Raw genomic sequence first — 13,562 nt, 5'->3', positions numbered from 1 at the left:
AAATCATCCAAACCATCATATTTTTAAAGCTTATTTGTAGATTTAAATGAGTCAAACCGAGTAATGATTATAAAATAGACAATATAGTCCTGTAATAGACTTCTCTGTGTTTTACAGGAGACCAAAAGCAGTTTATAAACGGCGACTACCTGAAGTTCAATGACGGATCCTCCAAACTGCTGTCGGGGCATAAATTCCAGGACAAATATGTTGTACTACAGACAGAGAAGCTGCTGCTCTACAGAGATATCAAAGTAAGTACACTTTTATTTTCCGGCCTAATCTTCTGCCACATCTACTGTAAACACTCGCCACCGTCGCTTTTTTGCATGTAAACACGAAGTATCAGGCGAACGGAGTGTTTCTTCCATCACGAGGGAATTTAAAAAGGTTATAGAAACTGCTTAAGAAACACAAGATGTGTAACTGCGTCCAAATAGACCGAACTCTACCCAAGCACTCTCCGCTTCATCTCCCTGGCGACGTGTCCGTGTCTGCGGGATCCAAATACTCGAATTATGGAGGAAAATAAAACACAGTGATGGCAGCGGACTTCCCACTCTCTGTCGAAAAAGGGAAGAATACAGTGTGCTTTCGGAGAGGACCAGCAGGCCCGAGTTCCCTGGAGGGCTTTTCTTCTCAGCACATTTCCGCAGTTTGAAACATGGGATTCGTAAAGGAGTGAGAAGAAGTGTTAATAATTGATGGAGGTGCAGTAACTCTGGCAATGGGGTAGGAGTGGAAAAGGGGGGAGGGGGGATTGTGAGGGGTGGTGTTGCAGCTGAAAGCTTTTTTCTAAATATCAGGTTGCACAAGAATGTGGCTAATTACTGCGTTACAAAGGAAATTAGAAGTGTGAGTGTAATTTAATTGATATTCTTTGGCCTCCGCAATTATTGTGAGGTCTGTATTTAGCGCAAATGATGTTGGACGGAGCTGGGAACGGGCGGCGGGCTGTGATGTGTAGGTGTCAGAGGCAAGCTATAACTTTGATTTTGTTTCGCTTTGTTCTCTCCGACTTTGTTCTTTGTTGCTCGGAAGAACAGGGTTGCCGGTAATGATTCAAAGTGATCGTCGTGTTGCGATGCCACACTGATAGTTTGTTGGCATTCAATTTCAAGGCGGTTTATGTAGCTGAGCTGAGCTTCTCATTTCATTATTCATACGAAATATTCATGTCATTTTTGTTTTTTTCCCCCTTTGAAGGCCACTAAAGCAGAGAAAGCGATCCAGCTCAACTCTGTGAAATGTTACCTGGGCCTGAAGAAAAAGCTCAAACCTCCAACCAGGTAATATGCACTCACATGCACCAAAAAATCTAATGTATTTTCACTAAATATGAATATGTATGACTGAGAGAGGGATTCTCTGCAGCGGATTTACCGAAATTTCAGTCGCATGTCAGACGCTGGGTTGTTTCACTACGCTGGAGAAATTCCACTTCAAAAACAATTTAAAAAGTGATGAATACCTGGTATTTCCTGCTTGTAATAAGTAAAAAAAATGGCAGTTGTCTTAAAACAAGTCTCTGTATCTCAGCAAAATGTTACCCTCTGGGTGATTGTGTCTTATATTAAAAGGTGCAGTTCGTCGTTTTTGGAATATTCCCAATATCGATGAGGTAATAAGAGGACAATAAGGTCCTCAAAAGGTGGCAGGGTCCGCCAAACATAAACAAAGTCAAACTGAAACACACAATGAAATTGTGTTGACGTTTAAAGGTACAGTACGTGAGATTTGGCCACCTGTTGAATACATACTAGGAAAAATGGGGGGCAGCATATCACCAGAGTAACCGCTAACTGCTGCCAACTGAAGCCACAGTTAGCTACTTGGCTCAGTTAGCCGTGCAGCTAAGTGCGCGGACTGAGAACTCGAAACAGCAGGGAAGTGTCGGCGCTTACTCCGCCAACACAGGATCTTTGGCAATGGTTAGCAATATTGTCAAAACTGTTATTCCTTCACATTCAAGACAATTTAGATTATTGAATTTGTTTAAACATGAAAATCAATGAATTGAAGATTGAAAAACTACGGAGTGCACCTTTAAGTTTCATATATACTTTCTAAGATGTTACATTTTTCAGTGTAACCACTATATATTAAAACAAACGCTCTTCTTACCACCGGACGACTGGCTGTAAAGAAGAAAAAGTAAAGAGAAAGGAAGAAATAAAGCTCGATAAAGGTTTTAAATAGACGTGTTATGCCTGAAATACATACATAGACGCAGTATTTTTTTCAGAAGCTATCATAACTCAAACTCTCGGGCTTGTTTTGACACATCGCTCCATCCGCGAGGCCATATGTTGCTATGTGTGTGGGCAATTCCCATTTACTCATTTCAAAGTTTTGTTTCCAAGGACAGTATTGAGCTTTCACACTCTCATGTATCATAATATGTAAAGAAGTCGTCCTTTAAAGAGACTTTAAAAGGATAAAAAACAATGTGAAATAACTATAACGACGAGGATCGCACCTTGAATAAGCAGCGGAACAATATAAATTCAATCTTACAGCTGATCCTTTTGTATTTCAAGCTCTCGTAAAGTGCAATTTATGTGCATTTATTCCTCCGCTGCAGCGTTTCCATCTGTGAAGTGCTTTTCATTGTCATGTAGTGCAGATATTATTGAAATGTGGGTGATAAGAAGTTGTCAAATCTCTCTCTCTTCCCTCCGCCAATAAAACAACAGCGCTCCAAATTTTACACCTGCTCCTCCCAGACGTTGAATCACAGGCGCAGATGCCTCGGCCTCGGTGGTCAATCAACAATTACGAGCCAGTTTTAGTGGTCATTTGTACACATTTCCATTCCTGGCCCGCGTATTTCTTGGTGCGATAAATAATGCATTAAGCCAAACTGTAATTTTTTTTTTCCCAGCACAAAAAATTAATGTGGCTGCATAATGAATGCGGTCAAATGTGACTCATTAGTGCCAAAAACAAGCGCTCTGTGTTATTAAGATGAACTAGTGATTATTTAGCATTCCTATTGTCTTCTCCGGCGTACTTTCCCTTAATTGCGTGCAGTTTGTGTGGTTGTCCCGAAAGATACATCGCCCTTTCTCTTTCCTCAAACTTCTGCAAATCCAGGAGATACCCGAGCCAACTCCTGACCCCCGTCTTATTTTTCACTGTAATGAAATTGATTAAATGTAATTGCGTTTTAACAAATACAAATTATCAAACCCTCTGCTTCCCCGCACCGAAAAAACCTCGCCGCGACTGTTTTATTTTAATGATCTTCTGTTATTATAATTTATGACACATGCCAAAACCCTCAGCAGTTTCTTGTTGGTCACACAAAGAGGAGATTTTTTTTGAGGAGCCAAACCTCCTATATTTCGCATTACCCGATTATAATTCCTCATAATTTTCCCCCACGTCGGAAAAAGTCCGGGGAAGCGTGAAAAATGAGTCCGGCGAGCGATCGTCTGCGTTACGCCGTCCTTCAGGGGAGAAAAAAAACTGGATAAGAGAGGAGGGAGTGGGAGATGAAGAGAGAGAGAGGGAGGGAGGAGGGGGACCTGAAAGAATGATACAGCGTGGTATCATAGATATACTGTTGAGTGGGCTGTGGGAGAAGTGATACGGTGAATAAAGAAATAAAGACAGAGTGCTGAGGAGAACGGAGAGAGTCATATCGAGAGGGTTAGGAGAGTCAGCGCTCCACTACCTCATTAGGCAGAGGTCTATCTGCGAGCGGCCTACTGCAGGGTTGGATCGGCTGCCTTAACTCACAGGAGTGGTGCTCCAGGCTGCGGGCTTTTCTATCTCTGCCCCCCTCTTTTTCGCTTTGTTCTTCCCCTACTTCTCTGCTCCTGTTCAGCCACAGCTGTGAAGGGTTTCAGGGAAGGTGTATTCTCCAGGAAGGTGGTCTTTTCACCTTCTGCCGGCTCCGTGCAGGTTCATTTGCACCGAAAAACCCTCGTATACGGTGCACTTTAAAGCGCGCTGTGTGCAGATCTTCTTTATTTACCTCGCAGCTTATTACAATTAACCGTTGCAGTACGAGAAACTCTCCCACATACATGTGCGTTTTAGAGATTCACTACTCATGCATCCCACCGCAGTAAAAATGCGCTTTGAGGCTTATAGATTATCTGCATGAATATTTTACACTTTGGCCCAGAGCATGTTGAGGTCTGACCATGCATAAACATGTTGGCTAGAGCCGTGCTGATTAATCTAATTAATTCCTCTGTTTAGCACCTAGCATTTGTAGTCAACTTGTTTTTCCTCTTTGCATTTTAATAAAAAATGTTTTGACCTGCTGCCATCTTTAACAATACTTTCTCAACAACCTTCATATTTTTCCTTCAATTGTTGATAGTTTGCGGAGTCGGATACTTAAGAGATAAAAAAATAAATTCCTGGTGTCCTTTCAGAAAATGTTTGTAACCTCCGTCTGTAAATGAAGTCGCAGCACAGGACGTTGCAAGGTTTTCCTTTGCAGAATGAACATCTCAAAATCTGACCCCCCCCTCCCCTTGTCCTTTTTCCATTTAACAGCTGGGGCTTCACAGTCTACACTGATAAACAACAATGGTGAGTGTCGTGCAGAAGTTCTCCAGTTCAATAATTGATGAGTGTTTTACCCTTTCCACTTAAATTATCTCTAAAACAGAAAGAATCGAGTGGCACGGAGTTAAAAAGTTGAAGCTGAAGCACTTTGTTATGAGCCGAGAGGGTTAGCAGAGGGCCATCAGTGCAGTTAAAATATATTAGCGATGGTGAGAGGCTGCTGTCTGGTCGACTCATAGGAAGTGAAATAATACACAATCTTTTTCACTTTTTAATAAAATTCCTTTTTGTAGCTTCGCCTCGAAAAACCATTATCTGCTGTCACACATAAAGAGCTGCCGTCCAAAATGACAAATGCAATTCCTTGACGAGAGCTAGCTTCTTATAACATTTTCTGATATCAGTGTGAATTTATTCGTATTTATTCTTATTTATTTAAGACGTTTATGAATAGGAAGGAGATATTTCTGACACAATTGCTGAGGGAAGAACACAAATGAGGCTCTGTGGATGGCTGTGATAGTTGGCCAGTTTGCCACAGTGGTTCAGAGTAGAACATCTAATTTATTTGAGGGATTGACACGCATGTTTAGTGCTAATTAGCAAATGTTAGCATGCAAACTTAGATACAATAAGAACATGGTAATGTTACACTTGTTAAGCACCCACATTTTAGCATTGTCATTGTTAGTATGTTGAATTTAGCTAAAACCAAAGCTTTTACTAAGTACAGACTCACAGAACTAGGCTTACTAGCTTGCCTGTAGACTCTTAATTAGCGTAGATATCCTGTTTACCTTGTAGCCATGCTATCAACGAGGTTCTGAGGTCTGTGCTATTTGGCTAGTCTAGCATTTGTTTCAGGGGATTGACATGTTATTAGTGTTCATTTGCAATCGTTTGAAGCTAACGTGTTAAGCTAATATATGAAATGGTAAACATAATACTTTGTATTCGCATAAACATTTGAATGTTAGCATTGTTAGCATGCTGAATTTAGCTCAAATACATCTTAACAGAACTACTAGCTTGCCTGTAGATTCTTCTTGTTTACCACATAGCCATGCTAGCAACGAGACTTTGAGTGTAGCTATGTTGGTTAGTTTGTCCACTATTTTGGTCCAGACTGAAAAATTTAATGCTAATGGCTAAACTTATTTAACATTTGCATGTTAGCGTGGCAACTGTAAGCATGTTTAGCTTTAAGTACAGCCTCACTAATGCTAGCTGCTAGTTGCTATCATGACTCTAGACTATTAGTGCTGTTAACTTGATTGCAGCCATTTTTTCTTAGTTTCTTGTTCAATATTTTAAAGACCAAATGCTATGAATAAGCAGCAGCACACAGAGGAACATACAGTATAGTCCAGCACAGTACGTACTGTATATGAACATATTAGCAGACACCAGAAATAGCGTAAAATCAAATACAACACTGTACAGATGTAAGTAAGTGTCAGGTATTATTAAACCATCATCCTAGATTGTTACATACAGCACTTATCGCTTCTGCTACTGCTGCAGATTAGTGTAATCATAGGTAATCGCAGCCTGCCCACCGATCATCGAGTCTATTTGCAGCCATCAGCGAACACTGTGTCCAGTGCATGTGACTATTCAAGTCCAGTCACCTGGTAAAGATTAGTGTGAAAGTAACGAAGTGGAAATCAGCGACTGATGGACTGAGCTCTCCCTCCTCAGGCATTTCTGCTGCGAGAAGAAGGAGGCGCAGGTCAGCTGGGTGACGGATATCATCAAGATGAAGGTAAGTGAGATGACGTGCGGACGGAATGTAAGAGCGAAAAGTGAGGAATGCACTCATGCAAACGCTCGATGAAGCAGTCTGATGAGCAGAGCTCGCAGTGACTTCAGGAGAAAGTGCGAGCGTCCGTTTTCTTTGTACTCTCGTGTTGCAACCCCAAAATATCGGTGGATGTGACGAACACATTGCGGACACATCCTCCTTTTCCCTTCCTTATGTGGATGAAAAATACACTCGGGCCCGGAATAAATCATCTTTTACAATCCATATCTCAGAACAAGTAGATATGATAAATCACATTTCCCCCAATCATCCATTTCCATTGTGCTCTTAGGCAGATGAAATACATAAACAGGGGAAAGAACTGTAAAGTTTTCGAGGTCACTCAGCAATAACATAAATCATTTTATGTGGAAAAGCTGTGAGAATAAGGTCAAGGCGACCATAACAATCACATTGTGGTACTTAGCCCCAAGATACAGCTAAGTGTTGTCGCTGTCAGTCGCTGACACAGCACATATGACATAAATAATGCAAGGCAAAGCAAACACGGGGAGAAACAGCCCCGACTGTGTCATATTTTTGCATTATTTTTCACTCTGGCATTCGTTCCTAACTGCTCGGTGAAATAACCGCAGTGTTTCCTCATTAAACTGAACACAGGTGTCTATTTCCCGCTCATTTCCAAGTAAATGGCACTAACCTGAGCATCACTCTCATCCTAAAAATGAAACGTCTAACCATAGCTTGAGATTTCACTGCTGCGTTATCGTATGCTCAGCACATTCAATCAGTATTAGCCCTCTGCTCGCCTTCCTTTATGGGAACCCTTCTGCAGCACAGTGTTGTTTATCACAGGTGCTTACTGTAAAAGCCTTTCAGTGCCTTAGTTTGGGTTAGCAAGTAAAAAGGGCAACACTGTCAGGGAGAGATTGATCTAAAGGGGAAGCCAATTTTTGTCTGTTGTTTCAAGGTGTTTATTTCAGCGGGCTCAGTGACTTTTCTCTGCTCTTTGCAGAAGCTCTTAGCTCTGCAACGACTAAATCTATAGCAGACCGGAGCCGGCTAAAAATATTAGGATTCTCCCCTCAAATCCGCTAAATATCAGGATTGTCAGCTTTCCAACACGGCGGCTTGTGGGAAGGACACAGGGCTTGTGGGAAGGGCAAGAGAGAAAGTGTGGATGAGAAAGTAGACAGAGAGCACTTCAGTGTTCTTGATTTCCTTTCTCTTACCTGTTAGCGAGCATTGTGCTCCGACAGTTTCCATAGCAACCACCGATGGAGGACCTAATTTTGAAGCAAGGTGGAATGGATGGTGGTGGTGGTGGTGAGTGGCGGAGGGTTGGAGGAGGGTGTAAAGGTCCAAGGACAGGTCCTAGCAGTGATGAAATAAGGATTTGTTAAGGAGAGACAGTTCTGCAGGTCCCGGGGTCACAGCGATATAAAAGGAGACATTGTTAAAGAGAAAGTTTAGCCGGGGATCAGAACACAGCCGGACAGAGAGGAGTGTCACCCTCTGACTTTCCCTCGGTTTTAAAGACGCTTAAGTCTGGCAGAAGAACAGAAATGCACACCTCTACATCCTTCTCCTGTCTCGTCTTTACCTTATAGTTTCATGGTCACGACGGAGGAAATTATTTCACGTTCCTTCTAATCTACCGCGTCCAAAGGTGATGAGATGCGTGCGCCTCCTCTGTACAAACAAAGAGAAAATAAAGGCAATTAATCTACATGACCTGTAATCATCGTCCACACCACACGTATTTCTTTTTATGACCGTAATAATAATAACGTCTGCTGTGGGCTGTGTGTCTTTAGTACGGCTCTGACCTGACCTGTTCAAAGAGCGTTAACTCAAAGGACGCTGCAGACAACAAATCGTCCAGAGGGGGAGCTGTGACGGACTTCAGGAAGAGTCCAGTACACAACCACATTGCCAGCAAACAGGTGAGACGTCACTGACAGAAATGATCATGTGTTAGCTGGTTTAGATGCTACAAGTGGAAGATCTGAGTTCAAGCCATCCTGATCAGTGTAGGATGATCATTGTGAGCGTGTTAGCCTGTTGATGTTAGCATTAAACTCAAAGCACCGCTGTGCCTCACAAGAGCCGCTCGCATTTATATTTCAACGAGAACACCAAGATCCAAGACTATGAATTGGCAGTATTGATGGAAAGTCTGACTTGCGGAGACATTTTTGAATCATTGCACCTCTACAGCAGAGGAGGAGATGTTATTTTCAAGTTGAAGTTGCTTTAAAATGTAATTTTTGTTCATTTACAAAGCGGTGTTGGGCTGTAGAATAATAGCACCATCTGCGTTTGGACCGGCTCTCTATAAACCTCACTCTCAGCAAACTATTACGTTTGCCAATGTACACACAATCTCCTGGGAAAATGAAAGCTGACTGGCGAGTCCAGTCAAACTGGGCAGCCTGGCACCATTTCTGTCTGCTTTCACGTCTCCGTTACACACTGAATCAATTAATAAACTCGTGTTCTGTGTGTGTTGTTGGTAGCTGCTACTCTGAGGAAAACGGAAACGACCCGGTTGCCTCTGCGACAGAGACGCCAACAATAACGCCATTTGTGGCTGAACAGCAAAATTAAATGACTCATACAGCAATGTGTAATAACCCAACACTGCTCATAAATGATTTAATTTCCCTTTGTAAATCTGAGCACAAGTAACTCTCCTGACATGAAAAATGACTTGAACTCAGTGTATCGCAATTTATCTTTATCTGACACATTCGCCCACAGCTAACAGACAGGAGGATTTCTCTTGATGACGGCAGGTCAAGGCCCACCAAGGACGCAGCTCTCCACCACAAGACGACCACCACTGCCAACTGCCTGAAGCACATCGACATGCTCAAGACCCCACAAGTCCCGCACAGAAGATCCTCCGTGGATGTTTGCCAGCATCAACGCCTCCCTTCCCCGTTGCCGTCCAGACATTTGCAGCCCATGCCTTTGCCCGTTCCCCCTCAGAGTGGCTGTAAGACGATCAGCAGGAGACCTGCTCTGGGTGGGGAGGGTATTATGCCGCATAATCTGCTCAATGAACTTAACTCGGTGCTGAGCAAGACTGGTCGCAGTGCCAAGAGCAACGACTGACGGGGAGAGAAGTGAGGTGAAAGAGGCGTACCCGGAGCGGTCAACCTGACCTGAAAGACAAACATTACAGGGCTGAGTAGAGAGAGAGCGACGTGGAGGCTGAGAGAGACGGACCACAGAATGCAGACGGAGCCAAAGTGAGTTGCTCATAGCCTGAAGACTGCTTTTGAAACTGCACAAGGGGGATGTGGAGAACAGGTGCAAGGAGACAGTGGAGGTCACGCAGACCTCAGCTGGACACGGCGCTGACCCAAGCACTACAAACCTTGATTTATACGCCGCTCTTCTGAACTACAAAATCGTGTTCGCCTGTCAAACCTCAGAAGTTTCCAGAAATGCTTGCTTCATGCTTTTTTTTCTTTTCGGTCACTTTGAAATGGCTGTTTAGAGTTTGGTCTGGAAAGAATTGGGATTATTAGAATCCTTATACAGTAAATGTAATCTTTAGTTAACCATACCTACATTTTTGATTATGAGTGGCGGGGTCCGCCATCTCCGCACATAATTAAAGCACTTAAATTCCAAAGATAAGCGCGGGTTTTTGGAACTGATTGCCGTTAGCGCTGGCTAATAAATTAATATACGTACTATGCAATATTAGCTGGTGGTGGTGAAACTCAGGTGTTATTTATTTGTAATTTTTTCTTTTATACATTTTTTTATTATTTTTTTTCTACTGTAACCATTGATTGTATCGCAGACTAGCAGTGTTTTGTAAGCATATGTCATTTTGTGATGCACAGCCTAAAACTATTTTCAGTTATTAGATTTATGGTTCATGTTCAGTTTTAAAGGGGCACTATGTCGTTTTGGAGAAGAATGTTGATATTTACAATATTCATGAGGTAGTATTGCAAACTTGGAAGTTTTTTTTTTTTCCATAGCTGAATAAACAAGCTGTTCTCAGAGGACAAGAAGGTCCACAGAACCCTGTTTGAAGCTAGAAAGGTGGCAGGGTCCGCCAACCGTATGAAACTGTGTTGTCCTTTAAGGTCAGTTTGTTTATTCAGTCGTGAAAACAAATAGAGTTTGTTCATTGAGGTTGTTCAGGCATAAGTCAGTGAAGGCCTTTCTCTTCTGATTGTTCATCCCCAAAACTACATAATGCACCTTTAAATTAACATTTGAAGCACACACTATCCACAACGTTACCACAGGTGTCATCAGATCCAAAGAAATAACAGCGTACGAAGATTAAGATTTCTACTGTGAATGCAGTTATGCACAAATTGTGTTTAACAAGATAAAATGTGTCATTAAGACTTTGAGCATCGACACCATCCAGCGTAGCGACGTCGCGCTCAACCAGGAACAGAAACCTCGAGCGGCAGATTAACCGGCTCCAACCTTGCTTTTCTCTCGACATTCAGGCGTAAACTTAAAAGTCCTGAGTCCTTTTTTTCCCCAGTGTGAAAAGAATCTAAATTAAAAGCACGCGATGTGATAAAAAAAAAACAAAAAAAAAAGACATTTAATGTTTCCACAGGAATGCAGATGGTGGAAACAATGGGGATGGCAGAGGTGTCAGCGTGCGGGTGTGTGACAGAAAAAGAAAGACGCACACAGAAATCTTCAGTTTTATACTTTTCATAGCGAATCCATCAGATAATTACAGTTGGGTTTGAATGAAATAGTGCATGAAGTCGAGTCATTAACAAAATAGGAGAATCAAAGGAACCTTACATGATGATGGAAACCAAAAAAGTGATAAACATCAGTGTTGTTTAATGATAATTACCGTCATTGCTTTCAGGGTTATTATGCATCGTGATTGGATTTTTTTTGTTATGAGCTCTTTATCTGTGTTTTATTCCTATTTTTTATATTGCGTCTGCTCTCTGCAGGTTTATATAACACAGTCATTTGGGCTTTTTTTTTGCAGCAGGTAGATCTGCTCAGTGTATATATGGATTTTATATCTCTGGATAGATTTCCTCCTCTACACTCCGTTGTGTTCCATGAACATATCTCTAAGATTTAAGAGGAAGACTCACGTAGAGAGCAACTTAAGATATCAACGTGAAGATCTTTCATCTCTGGCTTGTTTATATATAATTACATCGTCATTTTATTTGCAGATTTTCATCAAATTCTGCCTTCTTCTCGGGTGAAACGTAAGAAATAAACTCCCCGTCTCAAGTCACACGCTCTTGTTGAATAATGTATAGCGGTTGGAAAATGCACACGTAGGCAATTGTCACACCGGTTCCTCCATGAAAAATTCATATTAACATTTTATTTTCATTATGCCTCATACACCAGCTGCTTGTCCTTTGTTTCATGTCCTTATATTCTAATCATAGAGCCTCGCGCGTTTGTGCATCCGTGGTCCGAGCATTTCTTATTAGGGCTGTTTTCACTGTGCACATATGTGTTTTCTTCTCTTGCCTATATTAGTTATATTAATATGTTCATTGCACTGGTAGAAATGAATACGGTCCTGATTAATTGGCCTGTTGAGAGTTAATTTCCACTCCACGCAGCCTCTATGTACAGTATAACTCATTTGTTCTGATGTATACGTGTATATTGATCAGTATTAAATGCCCGTTTCCTTTTTAAAGTCACATTATAACTAACTTGTGAGGAGTGGAAATAATAATCCCTTTATATTCTGCACAAAACTATCCGTTCATGTCTCCTGTATGCCTGTTTCCTTGAACTGTCATCTGTATGTGCTGTACATTTACCTCAGTTGTCCTCTGCGTCTGTATAACCCAGCATTTTTTGCCGTCCCTCTGAGGCCCGTAGTGTGCTGAGGTCACCATATGGTGAAAGAGAGTTCGGTTAAAAGCTCTGCAAAGTCATTATACGTGTTGACATTGAGCGTATAACTCTGGTGAGGTAACGGCTTCTGTGCCTGCAGAGGTGGAAAAGTTCATTTACACAAGTACTGTAGGCTACTTAAAGGAGCACTACGTAGTTTTGGGGAAGACATTTTAATCAGAAGAGGAAGATCTTCATTGACATAAACAACTAACTAACTAACTAACTAACTTTTGTTTTCATGACTGAATAAACAAACTGATCTTAAAACACAATTTCATACTTGTTTTACTTTGTTTATATGTGGCGGACCCTGACACCTTTCTAGCTTCAAACAGAGTTCTGGGACCTTATTTTCCTCTGAGAACAGCTTCTTTATTCAGTTATGGAAAAAAATACATATTTCTGAGTTTGTGTTATCACCTCACTAATGTTTAAGTATTGAAATGGAGTTTGAATTTATTCTCCAAAACTACATAGTGCACCTTAAAGTACAATTTTGGGCTTTTATGCTTTTTCTTTCCTTCTACTCCACTACATATCAGAGGGAAATATTGTGCTTTTTGCTCCACTTCAACTGAGCAAGCCAGAGGAGTTGCTTTTCCAGATTAAAGGGGCTCTTACTAAAACTCACGGTGTCCTCAAATGTCTTGTTTTGTCCACATGCCAAAGATATTCAGTTTACTTTCAAACAGGAGTAAAGAAACCAGAAGATATTCACGTTTAAGAAGCTGGAATCAGATTGTGACCAATCTACGGTTGGTGGCGGGGTCCGCCGTCTCCACACATGAGAATAAAGTAACCAATAGTATATAATGTAGCAGCTGCAACAACCTTTAAATGCTGCTAGCATGTCAGTACATGTATCTTCGTTATAATACAATAATATATTCTGGATACAGTTATATAACAACATAACTCTACGAACTTTAGCACGTTTTCACCCTTCGCTCGACCTGTACATCAAAATTAACAATTTTGCAAATGATGTTAGTGTGTTTAAGAAAAGTCCTGGCAGCCATTGACTTCCAGTCATTTCCAAATAAATATAAATGTTAAACTTTTACAGATCAATCTGCCTTTAAACTGAAGTGCCACATTATAAGGCAGCAATAATTAAACCTTGAGAGCTGAGAGACGGCTAATTGATCTGCATAATGCACAGAAATGTAAATGGCTTTACAAAAATTAGATCCATAACTGTACAGCAGGTTTTCGAGCAAAGATATGAAGACATCATGGAGCTGAGGCTTGAACACACGCAGGTACAGTATCTTCCTTCACTGTAAGTACATTTTAATGATGATACTGATGTCAAATCTGGAGGTTCTTTCCCACCACCGGCTAGCTGTGTGCTCTGAGTCATACTATACATGCATGCAGA

The 13,562-nt window shown here is 41.4% G+C and overlaps 1 protein-coding gene across 1 annotated transcript in view; it reads left to right on the top strand.

Annotated features, from left to right (window-relative positions):
* arap2 (ArfGAP with RhoGAP domain, ankyrin repeat and PH domain 2) overlaps positions 1 to 12,811 on the top strand; it is a 119,288-nt gene extending 106,477 nt beyond the window's left edge. Inside the window, exons 28-33 of the mRNA XM_073475204.1 lie at positions 118 to 254; positions 1,207 to 1,289; positions 4,516 to 4,551; positions 6,229 to 6,292; positions 8,110 to 8,238; positions 9,056 to 12,811. Coding sequence (XP_073331305.1) covers positions 118 to 254; positions 1,207 to 1,289; positions 4,516 to 4,551; positions 6,229 to 6,292; positions 8,110 to 8,238; positions 9,056 to 9,412 — 806 coding nt within the window. The 3' untranslated portion in view covers positions 9,413 to 12,811. The remainder of the gene's footprint in view (positions 1 to 117; positions 255 to 1,206; positions 1,290 to 4,515; positions 4,552 to 6,228; positions 6,293 to 8,109; positions 8,239 to 9,055) is intronic.
* The last annotated feature ends 751 nt before the right edge of the window (positions 12,812 to 13,562 follow it).

The sequence above is a fragment of the Pagrus major genome, chromosome 10 (genome assembly GCF_040436345.1).
Source record: "Pagrus major chromosome 10, Pma_NU_1.0".
Classification (NCBI taxonomy): Eukaryota; Metazoa; Chordata; class Actinopteri; order Spariformes; family Sparidae; genus Pagrus; species Pagrus major.
This window is presented reverse-complemented; position numbering and strand designations above follow the sequence as displayed.